Source organism: Pelodiscus sinensis, chromosome 5 (genome assembly GCF_052426305.1).
Source record: "Pelodiscus sinensis isolate ZL-2025 chromosome 5, ASM5242630v1, whole genome shotgun sequence".
Classification (NCBI taxonomy): Eukaryota; Metazoa; Chordata; order Testudines; family Trionychidae; genus Pelodiscus; species Pelodiscus sinensis.
The window spans coordinates 43,618,186-43,634,317 of record NC_143056.1 but is presented as its reverse complement, the minus strand read 5'-3'; the positions used below and the strand labels follow the sequence as shown (position 1 = coordinate 43,634,317).

At 45.0% G+C, this 16,132-nt stretch overlaps 1 protein-coding gene across 11 annotated transcripts in view; it reads left to right on the top strand.

The window, feature by feature from the left end:
• The window catches only part of TTLL5 (tubulin tyrosine ligase like 5), a 276,914-nt gene that overhangs the window by 30,732 nt on the left and 230,050 nt on the right, over positions 1-16,132 (top strand). For all 11 annotated transcript variants that reach the window (XM_075926843.2, XM_075926842.2, XM_075926839.2 and 8 more), the window contains 2 exons: positions 6,387-6,488; positions 6,663-6,754. In XM_075926843.2, the coding sequence (XP_075782958.1) occupies positions 6,387-6,488; positions 6,663-6,754 (194 nt within the window). The remainder of the gene's footprint in view (positions 1-6,386; positions 6,489-6,662; positions 6,755-16,132) is intronic.

Sequence of the window (16,132 nt, the reverse complement as noted above, 5' to 3'; positions counted from 1 at the left end):
AGGGTGGCAGCTGGCTCCCTGGAAGTGGAAAGTATAAGCTTTATACTGCAGAGTCCCCAGCATGTAACTGTAACTGCTGAGATTATCTGTGGTTACATGGTTATCTAATTAACCACTTTTCAACATCACTAATTACAAGATTGGGACAGGGATGCTCTATCTTGGGAACAATGACTCTGAAAAAGAACTGAAAGTTGTAATAGTTTTGCACTTAGCTGATTCACCAAGTGCCCAATGCTATGGTCAGAAGGGCCGGTGCAATCCTACATGCACAAATAGCTTCTCTAACTCAATAGTTCCCTAATTTTATCTGTATTTGTTAGATTTGGGTTTGTCACTGGTGCTACCACTCCTTCAGTATTGTATTCATTTCTGACATCAACAATGCTGATAAGTCAGGATTAAGAGAAAAGCCAAAAGAATGATCTAAAGGATTAGCAAACATGCCTTAGACATCTAACTGGTGGTCATGATTGACTGGCTGATTCTGGAGACTCTTCTAGTTGGTCACAATCTCTGGGGTAACAGGGCTGCCCAGGTCCCATGCCACTCCCAGAAGCAACTAGCACTTCCCTGTGTCTTGGGGGAGGGAGAAGGACCGAGGTCTCTGAGTGCTGCTTCTACCTGCAGTCACCATCCCCATGTCCCTTGTGGCTTGGGAACTGTGGCTATGGGAACTGCACGGCTGGTGACTGCAGAGAGGAGTTAGTGTGTGGAGCCACGTGCCTGCTACAGGGGTACATTGACCCCTTTTGAGAGCAGTGTGTGACTGAGGCTGGGCCATTTGAGGTAAGTGATTGCCCCCTTCAGTGGGCAAGTTCTGAATGGCTCTCCAGTGTTAAGACAAGAAGTGGCATTAGTACTGCAGACCCAGCTATGCTGGACCAACATTTCTCTTCCACTACCCAACCTGCAGCTTCCTGGAGCCAGTTCCCTATACTTCCTCCTGCATCCTCAGTCCCTGTTCCATCCTGCACCCAAACTTCTTCCTATAGCTTGTACCTGTTGCTCTGGGTACAGGAGGGAGTCTCTGCCCAAGGCTCAGCCTGGTGGCCCCTCCCACACTACAAACCCCTTGGCTCTAGCCCAGAGCCTGTACCCCCATCTGCTGGCCCCCACAGTGTCCATTGGCCAAGAACTGCGCCAGCTCATTGTGAGTGGGGTGGTGGATGGGGGGACGGAGGACATGGAGTGAGTAGGCTGGGGCTTCAGAGAAGGGGTGGGGTAGATCTTGAGTTGTCCTTAAACTGAAAAAGTAGTCTTGGGTAAAAAATGGTTGGAGACCACTGCCTTACTGATGCTCACAAAACTAATTCTTAGTTTAACAAAAGGAAGGTTAAGGGGTGACTTGATTATGCTCTGTAAATATCTACATGGGGGAAACAAATATTTGATGATGGGCTCTTCAGTATATCAGAGAAAGGTGCAACATGTCCAATGGCTGGATGCTGAAGCTAGATGAATTCAGGCTGGAAAGAAAGTATAAACTTTTAACATTGACAGTAATTAGCAGTTAGCACAATTTACCAAATGTCTTGGTTGATTTTTTTTCTCCATTCATTTTGTTTTTATAAATCTACTTTTAAAAGCTATGCTCTAAATTATTTTTGGGGAATCTTCATGGCCTGTGTTACACAGGAGTTCAGATTAGATGATCACAGTGATCCCTTCTGCTGTTGGATGCCTAAGAATCACATTGGGTAAAAAAATTGTATGGAGTACAGTACTTGGTAGGGAATGCTGGGGGAGGTTCCCAAACAGCTAGCCATGGACTATCCATGCCCCCATCCGACCTCCCACCCTCTGAACATGCCTCCTGGAGCACGAGGGTTGGTGGTGCTGCAGCTGTGCCGCCCAGATGCTGGGGGAAGCTGAAACTGGGGGGGGGGGAAGAGGCAGAATAGAAGGAGTGGGGGTCCAAGTGCTGTGCTGCCTGGGAGTTGGACTGGCTCTTCCTGGTAAGGCTGTCTTGACCTGCTCCCTAGCAGGAGCTCAGGGGCCAGACTGAAGGGTCCAACAAGCCAGATATTGCCTGTGGGCCATAGTTTACCCCTCTCTGATCTGTACTTTGGATCTTGCAGAAAAATACCTGGGGTCACAATTGAAAGAGTTGTTATAATAACCTTTGTGTGCTCGCCGTGTTCCAGCCAGGACAATTCCATTCTATTACAATCCTCCTTTATTTTCAGGTAAATAGGTTGATTTCACCCACTGTCATGCGTCTCTTCATTTCAGTGGGGGAGAGAGATTCTTGCACTACAGCTCTGTATATACACTTTGAGATCCCTCTGTGTGAAAGACACTAGTATAATGCAACATTTCTATCATTAAACTGTGATATTTGGACATAAGCTGTCAATATAATCAAAGAGTTGGAGGAATAGTCCTAGACATAAAATGGAGTTAAGGTAAAGAGTACGTATCCATAATTTAGGGTAAAATACAACTTCTTTAATGTAATTATCCCAAATGCGTTAAATCTAGAAAATCTGTAACTGGGGTTAAACATATGAAATCCAGTTATGTTAAAATATGGATATACACCCAAGGACATTGATTCAATCTTAACTCTGCCCTACTACAGGATTTTCCAACTTCCTCTGTAGTTAAAGCTAGCCAGATTCTTCTGCATGGATTACATCTGAACTTTTATGATGGTAACTTCCACCTTGCTATTCTTTATAAATGAATGTTTATCCTTCAGCAGGCACTGGAACTCAGACCTGGAGTGATACCACGAGGGGGAGAAAAATAAGGGAAAACTAAGTTTTAACAATTTAAACTAATCTGGGTCCACAAACCCTAAAATGCCTTAATCATGGTTATATAGTTTTTACATAGTGTTGACATTCAGTCCCACTGACAGTGAGACACCCTTGTCAAAATTTCCACCAACTAAGGGCAGTCACAATGAGAAGAATGGGAGATGGCAGCCATTTTGAAAGTTAAAAAACCAACAAATCGTCTAGCAGCACCTTAAAGACTAACAAAACATGCAGAATTTTGAAAGAGGACAACTCTTCAAGAATTCTCAGTAGTAGACCCTGGTATCCTTCAGCCTTTGAAAGCAGCTTTCACCTATGAAAAGTTACAGGGGGCGGCAAGGCTTTTTAGTTTTATTAATAGTGGCTTGCTTTGTTGCTTCTTTAGGCCAAGCATATACAAAGGGCTTGTTACATTCCTCCATTTCCCTTACTTCAAGCTCCCTATGTGACTTTCCTGTTCCCTTGTAGGGTGGATTGATTTAAATCAAGGTAATTTAAATTGCCAAGAAAAAAAATAATTGATTTTAAATCATGTTTCCCACTGATATTTCTTCACATGTTTCTTCAAACAATGGTGTAAATCTGATCACTAAAACATATTACTTTATACCTCTGGACAGCATTTTACCCTCAAAGAGGGTATTCTTTGTGTAGTTTTGTTTAGATAATCCGATTTAAAAAAATAATTAATTTAGGAAATAGTACATAATACTCTACCTGGTTCAAACTGCAGATGAATTGGGAATGGTAAGAACTAAATCATACACATAAACATAGTAGCACACTTATATTTTTAAACTAAATCTTAAATGTTTCACACTTGCAATTGCAGCAGTCTCAGGAGTTGTCAGATGATAGCTGTCAAACTCTTTCAAATGTTATAACTAACAGATAAGTCCTTAGAACACTTATGTATGATGTGCTTAAAATGTCTACAACTAGCTTTCATTTTCCCTGCTTCCACTGTCCTTTTGATGCAGATTTGATTCCAAGTTACTATGCTTAGAGTGCACTTAATTTTGGGAAAGTTGAGTTATGCTAAAGTAAAATAGGGAACAGACTTACAGCATTGCTATTATGGTCGGTGAGCATGATATTCCAAAATAAGGGGCATGAATTATGTAATATAAAATAAGAAAATGACATTTAGTGGCATCTCTAGATATTTCTTACTGCAGTTTTCTGTACTGTATACTTGGGTGATAGATGCTAAACCTAGTTAACCAATTAAACAAGCCATAAGGATTAGCTAAGCTAAACTTTTTCCTAGCAGCATCCAATGAGCACAGCTTAGGAATTTGCTTGCTAATCACACTTGTACTAAAAAGCATAGAGAGTCTTGAAGACTGATGCATTTGCAAAATTGATCCACATTGTTCTTCAGACATAGCCACATCTTCAGCCACATAATTTTCTCCCAACAAGCAGTTTTCCTTATGTTTGCAACATCATCTTGTGCTGCTTATACTTGACATGTTTTCCTTTTTTACTCTGAGAATTAATTTATTTAAAACATTCCCAGAAACGGGCTCTTTTATATTGTCATAGATTCTGGGTGATTCTTTGGAAAAGTGTGGGGGAATATAGGAAGCTGTGTGTGTGCTGAATGTCTTCCCTTTTCCTTTCCAGTCCACTCCACTGTTCCTTTCTATGCTGCCTCCATGCTTTCCTATATGTAGTCGCTCTGTCTTTAGACAATGTCTTAACTAAGTCTTCTGTGTTTGGCCCAAGGCCACCACTGTATAAGCACAGAACAAAAACAATCATATCCAGCTTGTGTCTGTGCATGTCAGTCTGCTGAGAAACAGAAATGGAAGACCCAGAACTTTCAAGAAACAAGAGCTAGTTGTTAGGCTGGACAGTCTAGAACCATTTTATAAGACTAAATGTATGTGTAGAATATTTGTGATAAGATTTCATTATAACTGTTATTTTTAAATGCGAAATTGATTTTTAAAAACAAATCTGATTTAAACCATCAGATTTTCTATTTTTTAAACCGCTTTTTTTTTTAAAAAAAAAAATCACCCTGTTCCCTTATATTTCAGGAACCCTCCCACTGTCCCCTGATCCTGGGGCTCTGAGTGCCTCTGCCTTACACTCACCTTGCTTAGGTGATGTGTTCACTAGAAAGGCTGCAGCTATGATGCTTCATTTTAGCCACTCACTACAACAACAGAATCCAAATTGTGTAGTTAATCCAGCTCCACAAGAAGTGGTAACTAGGTTGACAGAAGAATTCTTTCATTGATCTAGCATTGTCTACACATGGGGTTAGGTCAGATCAACTGTGTTGCTTAGGGATGTGACTTTTTCACATGCTGGGTTGACCTAACTTTTTAGTGTAGAACTAGCCATATTCATTCACTTTCTTATCCTTTTCTCGCTCATGGTGTCAAGACTTATTAAAACTGTTGAAGGGATGGGAAGGGCTAAAATGATGGGTATTATGCTGAAGTGAGTTAATGACGGTCATCAGCTAACACTTACAGAGGCGGTTGGATCTGGTCGCTCTGCTCATTGTGACCCCTGTTTTCCTCCTTTTGGTTTTTCCAATTTTTATCAAAATCAAGAGGGTTCCCTAAAATTTGGAATTGATCAGATGGAGTGTTCAAAGATTATTGCATTACACCTACCCTGAGAAATGCCATCAAGTTGCATGTTACGCCTTTCAAGCTCCATAAGAACAATCACTAAACCAATCTAACTTAGACACGATTTCAGTGTGTTAACTGTTCATGGAGTGTGAAGAGTCTGTTCTGATTAGAGGTCCAGAAAAAGACTAATGACAAGTAATATGTTTCTTAAATTGCTTATTTTTATTAATTTTAAGTCCTAATAATGTTTTAGGGCTTGTGTACACTTAGTGCTGAAGAGATGTAGCTGTAGCACTTAGTGAAGACACTATATATGCCAACAGGAGAGCTTCTCCCATTGGTATAGACACTCTATCTCTCAGAGAGGCAACAGTTATGTTGATTGGAGAAGCTCTCCATAGACATTGTGCTGCCTTCACCAAGGTAGACTGGTATAACTGTTACTTAAGAGTATGGATTTTCTAACCTCTACAAAACAGTTATACCAATATGTAGACCAAACCTTAGCTGTAAATTCATATAAATAGGTAATTCTGTACTCTGTGTTAGGAATGTCATTTTCAGAATGATAAACAGTGTATGCATAAGAGATTGGATCCCTGCTTTAAGTGCACACCTTTAATACAGACTTGCTACCAACACTTCCATAATAAACTCCAGGCTGGGGAGGAGAGATTTAGGAGTAGTATCTCCAACTAGGAGGGAGAAGTGGGATGAGATTAAATGATGATCAGTTCAACTGACTATAAGCAAAACTTTTTGACATGGGGATATATTGTGTTGGGCTGTGAAATAATCTCTTGCAGGAAGGCATGGGAGTCCCGTCCTTTGGGACACTGGAAACAAGACTTGATACAGCCCTGAGAAATGGACTGCAATTTTTCCATTGTGGTTTGCATTAGATGGTTTAAGTTTCTTAATTCAGTTGCTGCAATTACACATGTATCTGCCTAGTAAGTCTCATCTAGCAAGCTGCTTACCTTCTGCAGAAAGTGTAGCTTGAGGTTTTTGTCCTTATTTTCAGGTTTGCAACTGTGAGATATGACCAGGGAATCAAGAACATTAAAAACCAGTTCATGCATCTGACCAACTACAGCGTCAACAAGAAGAGTGGGGACTATGTCAGGTACTTAGAATTGCCTAAGAGATGAGAAGATGGACTTGAGTTCTTGGCGGTGGAATCAAATTCATACCAGGATGGGGGAACATATTTGTATTAATGCAGCTAAATATGGTTTTCAAATGTCAGAGTGGTGATCTTGAGGCACTGGCCAGTTGTGTGACCCTTGCTTTGTTTTAGCTGTGATGACCCTGAAGTGGAGGATTATGGGAACAAATGGAGTATGAGTGCTATGCTGAGGTACCTGAAACAAGAAGGGAGAGACACAACGAGTGAGTAGAGATCTCCTTTGGTTCCTTCATGTGTCCTCAGCTCTGTCTACCACCAAGAAATCCTAGGAAAAACTCTACTAGGTTCTGTCTCAGGGTGGAGGGCAGGATTGTTCCCTATGATATATTCCCTGAGACCTAGGGCTGGCCCTAGTCCTAATATCCCCATTGGAGAAGACTCCAAACCTTCTGTTGCATGGAATATAGTTGGGCAGACTGATATTCTTCCTATGTCTCCCTTTCTTAATATCATCCCATTCTTCCTAGTTATACCTCCAGGTACCAACCTAAATGCTTCCCCTCTCTCCAACTCCCATGGCTTGCTCAGTCTGGTGAGTCCTCAACCTCTCTAATACTGTAATTTAGTGGGTGAATGGCTAGTTTCTTGTGCCATTTTGAATGACTCATGGCTGTGATGTCACCTTTTCTTGCCTCAGGTTTTTGCTGAGTTTTGTTTCCAGTCTGAGTGCTTATATTTGGTAGTACAGCTCCCTCCTCCATACTTTTTGCCAGGTCTCTCTTAATCCATCAGCACAGCAGAATCCATTTAATTTTACCTTACGGGACAACTTGCCTGATACTCAAATCTTCGTAACACTCTTAGGCAGCCGTTATGCCCATCCTATAAGTATTACCAGGGAATATAGAGGATGCAGGAAGGGATTTGAATCGGGCTTTTAAGGCTATGTATGCATTATAAGATGAGGTTGAGTTTATGAAGGTTGCTTTTTAGCACCTGATTTTGTAAAATTGGAAGGTATGTCCCCACTGTGCTCAAGAATTTAACATGGTTCGCAGTAGTGTATCCTCATTGGGGTGGCTACCGTCAACGTTGATATCAAACAGTTCCTGTGCCACTTTGCATTCTATGTTATGCTCCCAGTGCATTCTGGCGCCAGAACTGCACAGCAGGTGGTTCTGGGTATGTGGTGTCAGTTTCCCATAATGCACTTGTATCCTCCCTCACCCCCGGCTTGAAAGCAACAGCAAACAGTCTTTTTGTGCCCTTTTTTCACTGATTATGCATGCAACTGCCATAGCAGCATAAGTGTGAAATCTATTGTGGATCCTGTTGAGCATCAAAGCATTATTGTAGTTGTATGCTAGAGTGGATCCAGAGCATATCCAGAGTCCACTGGAACAAGGAAGAATCTTGGGAGGCCATGAACATACTCTTGCAAAGAACTTGAGTTGAACCACTGGCAAATGCTGCCAGCATTCAATCCTTTGGACACAGTGGAATGCCGGTTCTGGTGCCATCAGACAAGCACAGACTGGTGGGACCTCCATAGTTATGCAGGTATGGGACAGTCGTCAGTGGCTGCAAAGCTTTTGCATGCATAAGGCCATTTTTGTGGAAGCTTGAGAATTGCTTTCTTCACCCTTGAAGTGCAATAATATCCAAATGAGACATGCTCTGACAGTGGAGAAGTGAATGGCAATTGCCCAGTGGAAGCTTGCAATGCCAAACTGCTACCGCTCAGTTGGGAGTCAATTTGAAATGGGGATTTCTACCGTGGGGGCTGTTGTGATCCAAGTAGCCAAGGCAGTCAATACCCTTCTGCTATGGAAGGGAGTGAATCTGGGAATCATTGAGGACGCAGTGAAGGGCTTTGCAATGATAGGGTTCCCAAACTGATGGAGTGATAGGGATGTGCGTTCCATCTATCATGGCACCTGACCACCTTGCCAAAGAGTACATAAACCACAAGGGATACTTCTCAATAGGGATGTTAGCAGCTAATTGGCTAACAGTTTAACTGATAAACAATTGCTTATCGGTTAATAATCCTGGTTAACTACACAGCTCTTCCTCTCTGCTGCCATCCCCCCTCTCCCCCGCTGTGGTTTGCATTTAAATCTTAGACTGGCAAATTGGCTCAGTCCCAGCCCGCTGGTCTGAGTTTTCAATAAAGAGCACCTAGGGGACCCCGTCTACTACCCCATGTTGCCTCCTCTATTTCAGAGGCAGCAGCGCAGGATGGCAGCAGTCAGAGAATCATAGAGATGGAAGAGACCTCAGGAGGTCACCAAGTCCAGCCCCCTGCCCAGGGCAGGACCAATCCCAACTAAATCAACACGGCCAGGGCTTTGTCAAGCCGAGACTTAAAAACATCTAGGGATGGAGATTCCACCACCTCTCTAGGTAACCCATTCCAGTGCTTCACCACTCTCCTAGTGAAATAGTTTTTCCTAATATCCAACCTGGACCTCTCCCACCATAACTTGAGACCATTTCTCCTTGTTCTGCCATCTGTCACTACTGTGAACAGCCTTTCTCCATCCTCTTTGGAACCTCCCTTCAGGAAGTTGAAGGCTGCTATCAAATCCCTCCTCACCCTTCTCTTCTGCAGACTAAACAAACCCAAATCCCTCAGTCTCTCCTCATAGGTTTTGTGCTCCAGCCCCCTAATCATTTTGGTCACCCTCCTTTGGACCCTCTCCAATGCGTCCACATCCTTTCTATAATGGGGCCCCAGAACTAGAATCAATACTCCAGATGTGGCCTCATCAGAGCCGAATAAAAGGGAATAATCATTTCTCTGGATCTGCTGGCAGTGCTCCTCATAATGCACCCTAATATGCCACTAGCTTTCTTGGCTACAAGGGCACACTTTTGACTCATATCCAGCTTCTCATCCACTGTAATCCCCAGGTCCTTTTCTGCAGAATTGCTACTTAGCCATTCAGTCCCCAGCCTGTAACAATGCTTAGGATTCTTCCGTCCCAAGTGCAGGACTCTACACTTGTCCTTGTTGAACCTCATCAGATTTCTTTTTGCCCAATCCTCTAATCTGTCCAGTCACTCTGGACCCTATCCCTGCCCTCTAGCATATCTACCTCACCCCCAGCTTAGTGTCATCCGCAAACTTGCTGAGGGAGCAATCCATCCCCTCATCCAGGTCATTAATAAAGATGTTTGACACAGGGCCTTTGTCCTGCACTGGCCCTTTAAGAGCAAACCCTGGCCTGAAGCAGGGTCTGGGAGTTTGGCCCCAGCTGGAAACCATATAAAATGATGGGCTGCTGCTCCTGTGCAGGAGGGGCTGTGAGAGCCTGGCCGCTAGGGGAGGAGGAGACTCCCTAGAGGTAGGGCAGGGCTGGGGAGGCAAGGCAAGGCAAGGCTAGGGGAGCCCTGGCCAAACAAACCCCCAGACTGCAGGGCCTGGAGTAAGGCCTGCTGAGGAAACAATAACAACTTCCCCTGGAAGGGGGGCTCAGAGACTGACGTGGGCACTGCTGGAGGGCAGTGTCCTGAAGAGGACGCCGCGGCTTGAAAGAAAAGGGGGAAACACTGCTGGAGGGAAGGTCCCCTGACACCAGAAGGAGCTAATTCCGTGGACAGACTGCCAGGGGTGCTACAGTTGGTGAGTGAACCCTGTCACAATGTTGAACAAAACTGGTCCTAGAACTGAACCATGGGGCACTCCACTAGAAACCGACCACCAACCTGACATCGAGCCATTGATGACTATCTGTTGGGCCCGACAAGCTAGCCAGCTTTCTATCCATCTTACAGTCCATTTATCCAATCCATATTCCCTTAACTTGCTGGCAAGAATATTGTGGGAGACTGTATCAGAATCTTTGCTAAAGTCAAGGCATGGCACATCCACTGACTTACCCACGTCCACAGAGCCAGTTACCTCATCATAGAAGCTAATCAGATTGGTCAGGCATGACTTGCCCTTCGTGAATCCATGCTGACTATTCCTGATCACTTTCCCCTCTTCTAAGTGCTTCAAAATGGATTCCTTGAGGATCCCCTCCATGATTTTTCCGGGGACTGAGGTAAGGCTGACTGATCTGTAGTTCCCTGGATTGTCCTCCTTCCCTTTTTAAAAGATTGGCACTACATTTTCCTTTTTCCAATCATCTGGGATCTCTCCTGATCTCCACGAGTTTTCAAAGATAATGGCCAAAGGCTCCTCAGTGACGTTTGCCAACTCCCTCAGTACCCTTGGATGCATTAAATCCGGGCCCATGGATTTGTGTATGTTTAGCTTTTCTAAATAGTTTCTAACTTGTTCTTTCCCCACCAAGGGCTGTCCACCTCCATCCCATACTGTGCTGTCTAATGCATTTGCCTGGGAGCTGACGTTGTCCGTGAAGACAGAGTCAAAGAAAGCATTGAATACCTCAGCTTTTCCCACATTATCGACCATTAGGTTACCTCCCACATCCAGTAAGGGCCCCATACCCTCTCTGATCATCCTCTTATTGCTAACATGCCTGTAGAAACCTTTTTTGTTACCCTTCGCATCCCTTGCTAGCTGCAATTCCAATTGCGCTTTCGCCTTCCTGGTAACTCCCCTGCATTCTTGAGCAATATATTTATACTCCTCCCTAGTCATCTGCTCAAGTTTCCACTTCTTATAAGCTTCCTTTTTGTGTTTAAGCTCACCAAGGATGTCCCCGGTAAGCCAATCCAATCACCTACCATATTTGATTTTCTTGCTACGCATCGGGATGGTTTCTTCCTGTGCCTTTAATAAGGCTTCTTTAAAATACTGCCAGCTCTCCTGGACTCTTTTCCCCTTTATGTAAGCTTCCCAGGGAATCCTGCCCATCAGTTCTCTGAGGGAGCTAAAGGCTGCTCTTCTGAAGTCCAGGGTGTGTATTTTTCTACTCTCCTTTCTTCCTTTGGTCAGGATCCTGAAATCTACCATCTCATGATTGCTGCTTCCCAGGTTGTCACCCACCTCTACTTCCCCTACTAGTTCCTCCCTGTTTGTGAGGAGCAGGTCAAGCTGCACATGGCCCATGGTCAGTTCCTTAAGCACTTGTACCAAGAATTTATCCCCAACATTCTCCAAAAACTTCCTGGATTGTCTGTGTACAGCTGTATTGGTCTCCCAACAGATGTCAGCATGATTAAAGTCGCCCATGAGAACCAGGGCCTGCGATCTGGAAGCTTCTCTCAGTCATCCAAAGAAAGCCTCATCTACCTCATCCACCTGATCCGGCGGTCTATAGCAGATCACAACATCACCCCTGTTGCTTCCACCTCTAAACTTAACCCATGGACCTCTCAACAGTCTTTTTTCCCCTCTAAATACTGGAGCTCCAAACAATCATATTGCTCTCTTACATACAGTACAACTCCTCCTCCTTTTCTCCCCTGCCTGTTCTTCCTGAACAGTTTATACCCTTCTGTGACAGTGCTCCAATCATGCGAGTCATCCCACCAAGTCTCCGTTATTCCAATCAAATCATAGTTCTTCTACTGGGCCAGGGCTTCTAATTCTTTGTGTTTGTTTCCCAGGCTTCTTGGATTTGTGTACAAACACTTTAGCCAGCTGACTGCCCTACCTTCTCCATTCGAGTCAGGGATCCTTCTTCGTTGCTCGTTCCTCCTTGTGTTTCTTCCCAGTATCCGACTTCCTCACTTACCTCAGGGCTTTGGTCACCGTCCCTCAACAAACCTAGTTTAAAGTCCTCCTCACTAGGTTTGCAAGCCTGCCTGCAAAGATGCTCTTTCCTCTCTTGGTTAGGTGGATCCCATCTCTTCCTAACAATCCTTGTGCCCGGAACAGAATGCCATGGTCAAAGAAACCAAAGCCTTCTCTTCGACACCACTTGCGCAACCATGCATTTACTTCCCCAATTTGACGATCCCTACCCGGAACTTTTCCTTCAACTGGAAGGGTGGATGAGAACACTACTTGTGCTTCAAATTCCTTGATCCTTCTTCCTAGTGCTACATAATCTGCTGTGACCCGCTCAAGGTCATTCTTGGCCGTATCGTTAGTTCCTACTTGGAGAAGCAGGAAGGGCTAGAGATCCAAAGGTATAATCACTTTTGGAAGATTCTTGGTCACATCCTGAATGCGAGCTCCCGGTAAACAGCACACATCTGAGCTCCCCTTCGACAGGCTGCTCCCTGGGATGCTGTCTTTTAAACCCTTGTGGACTGGCTTCCGCCTGCCACCCCTGCTGCTGCCTCTGATACAGGTGATGTCATCTTTTCATGCCTTAGGTTTTTGCTAAGTTTTGTTTTCAATCTGAGTGCTTACGCTGATACAGAGGCAGCAGCGTGGGATGGGCAGGGGGCTCTCCGCAAGTGGAGCCAGGAGCGCACTGGCTTCTGGCCTTGCTGTAAGCACTGGTGGATCACAAGGGCTATTTCACCGACATCAGTGTGAGACTATTGGGAAAGGTGCATGATACGTGCATCTTTAAGAACCCCTGCCTCTTCGGCAAGCTGGAACTTTCTTCCCAAATTGAAAAATTACCATCAGCAGCATTGAAATGTCAATAGTGATCCTTGGCAACCACGTTTACCTCTTACTCATGAAGTCTGGATCCAAGTAAGGAGCAGTTCAACTACAGGCAGAGCAAGTGCAGAATGGTGGCAGCGTGTGCTTTTGGGCATTTAAAGGGAAGGTTCTGCAGTCTGACTAGTTTAGACCTCAGGGAACACAACATTCCCATTGTGATGTCAGCCTGCCATGTGTTCAATAATATTTGAGAGAGTTAAGGGGAAAGTTTTGTATGGCAGGATGGGGGGGTTAAGGCACAGCACCTAGCCAGTGACTTTTGAGTAGGCAGACACCAAGGCAATAAAGAGAGCACAGCGAGGGGCACTGCAAATCAGAGAGGCTTTGAAAGACCATTTTATGAACGGCCAGATTTTAGTCATGCGTATTGCTCTTAACAAGGTGCCCTTGCAACCAGTGTACTTGCTTGTAAACCTTTCTCCCCCTCCCTCCCACTTCAACACAAGCAATGAAGAGACTGTTCAAAAAATCAAGCAGGGATAGAAAGAGTTCATGGCAGGAGCTTAGGAAGGGTTGTGTGTGTGATCACAATTGTCAAGACAGTCTTTTGCTTCAAAATCTATCCCTGGGGGTTGTGTGAGGCTGCCTTTAACTTTTCCCCTCCCCGCTTGCTATCTAGGGCCTTTGGGAGAGGAAGCTATAAAACTCAGTGAGGAGGGAATGTGGTTCCAAAAGGGCTGGAGGGGAACCTGTGCATATAGCTATCTTGGAAGGCTGCCATGCAGCTCACTTATGTAATGGTTTTCAAGACTTTCTCCTGGTTCTTCAATTCCAGCTCCCTGCACACTGTCCAGTCCTCATGCTTTATTCTTATCTCCAGCAGCAGCATATTCCTCCACTTGCTTAAGCGCCCCCTGTCCAAGCAGGCAGATTGCATTTATTCTTAGTCCATTTTCACTTGCAGATCTGTGCAAGCCAGACAGCTGGCAGAGCTGGGTGAATGTACAGCATGCTCACTGCTGTTCTGACTGTAACAAAAAGTGAAGGGTAGACTTTAAAGGAGATAACATGGTAGAGCATTAAACCTAATGGCTGTGTCTACACTGGGCTACTTATTCTGGAAAATCAGCCGCTTTTCTGGAATAAGCTGCGAGCTGTCTACACTGGCCCTTGAATTTCCGGAAAAGCAACGATGCTCTACTGTACAAAATCAGCCACTATTCCGGAAAAACTATTCTGCTCCTGCTCGGGCATAAGTCCTTATTCCGGAACACTGTTCCAGAAAAGGGCCAGTGTAGACAGCCCAGTAGTCTTTTCCGGAAAAAAGCCCCGATTGCGAAAATGGCGATGAGGGCTCTTTTCTGGAAAAGCGCGTCTACATTGGCCACAGACGCTTTTCCGGAAAAAGGGCTTTTCCGGAAAAGCAGCCTGCCAATGTAGATGCTCCTTCTCCAGAAAAACTGAAAACGGAATAGTATTCCGTTTTAAGCAGTTCCGGAAATTCATGCCAGTGTAGACACAGCCAATATGTTTAGTATAAATGGTAGGTCTATCTAGAGACAATAGGGATGTGTTATGTACAAGGTCTCAGTTACGCTTTTAAGAGCCCTGCTATGCAGCAGGTACACCACAAAGTTCTAAGGAGAGTACTTGGACTCAGTTTGATGGCAGGCATGGTAAGGGACCGGCTGGGTCTCAAGCCTGTGGGGAAGGAAGGGTCCCGGGTGATGTGGCAGGGCAGGAACTCATCCAGTGACCGTGTGTCTGACAGCCCTGTTTGCTTGGAGAGTGTATCTTCCTCTTCCCATAATAGCTTCCCATTTCATTGAGCTTGCCATGTGAGATACCAGTCTTCTCTGAATCAGAGTGATAAGGAATGGATTCTGACTAAATATGGCCAGAAACTTGGACCTTGTTCTGTAATGCTTTGTGCTGCAATGATGCCAGAACACTTACTGCTGACTTGACATGGAAAGGTGTCCTATTATGGAGGACGAAATAAGGCAGGCCTGCTCAGAAACTTTGTGAGGAGGATGAAAGAGTTCCACTATGAGAGCTTTACGGAGATGTGCAGGTCTCCAGACCTGTTAACAAGCTATTGTGGGGAGCCCCTGTTGTGTAGCCACAGTGGCTGCCACAAATCATACTCTTCTCTTAACCCGCTTGTAGCATTATGAAAAATGTGAACAACCCAGAAGTGCCCTCCTTGGGATTAGTGCCCGGCTGTGAGATGTCCATGGAGAAGGGGATTGTCTCCAAAGTTATAAAAAGGTCCTGGCTATTGGTTACCTCACTCGCCTGCTGAATAGGGATGAAATAATATAGTTGATTTAACTGATAAGCAAAAGCTTATAGGTTAATGCTATAGACTATATGCATTTCCCTCTCCCCTTCTCCCTGTCAGTAAGTTTTTTAGCAGGCTGGCCAGCAGCCTGGCTCAGTCCTGCCTTGCAACAGGTCCAAGACCCGCTTTGCTGCAGTTCTGCATTTAAAGTATATTAGGAGCTGAGTGGGCAGGCAGCCCAGCTCAGTCTTGGCTCATGCTGGGTCTGGACCTATCCCCGTTTCAGCTCTGCATTTCAAGTGTATTAAGAGCCAGCCAGATGGGCAGACAGCCCAGTTCAGTTCTGGCGTGTGCTGGGTCCAGGCACTCAGACCTGCCCTAGTCAGGGACTGTTGCCACCCAGCGCTGCTGCTGCTTTCTCAGAAGGAGCAGCGCAGGATGACATGAAGCTGGCTCCCCTCGTGGACCAGCTCCCACCTGGCACCCCGCGCTGTTGCCTCTGATACAGTGGTTGCTGGCCCTTCCCCCGGGAACTGCAGACTAGTCCACTAACCGATAAAATTTCATGAGGTTACTCGACTATTCAGTTAACCAATATTTAACATCCCTACTGCTGAATCCTCTTCCTCATCCATGCTGGTGTCACAAGCTGCCAGAGGAGTGTCTTGGGAGGAATCCACAGACTTACTAGGGAAGCTGGTCGGTTCCCCTCCTAGGATTGCATGTAATCGCTTATAGAAGTGGTGTGTTTGCGGTGGTAACCCAGACCATCCGTTTGCTTCCTTTGCCTTCTGGTACAACTGCCTCCTCCTCTTTATTTTCACATGGCACTCTGGGCGTCCCTGGCATATCCTTTCTCCTCCATACCTCTTACAA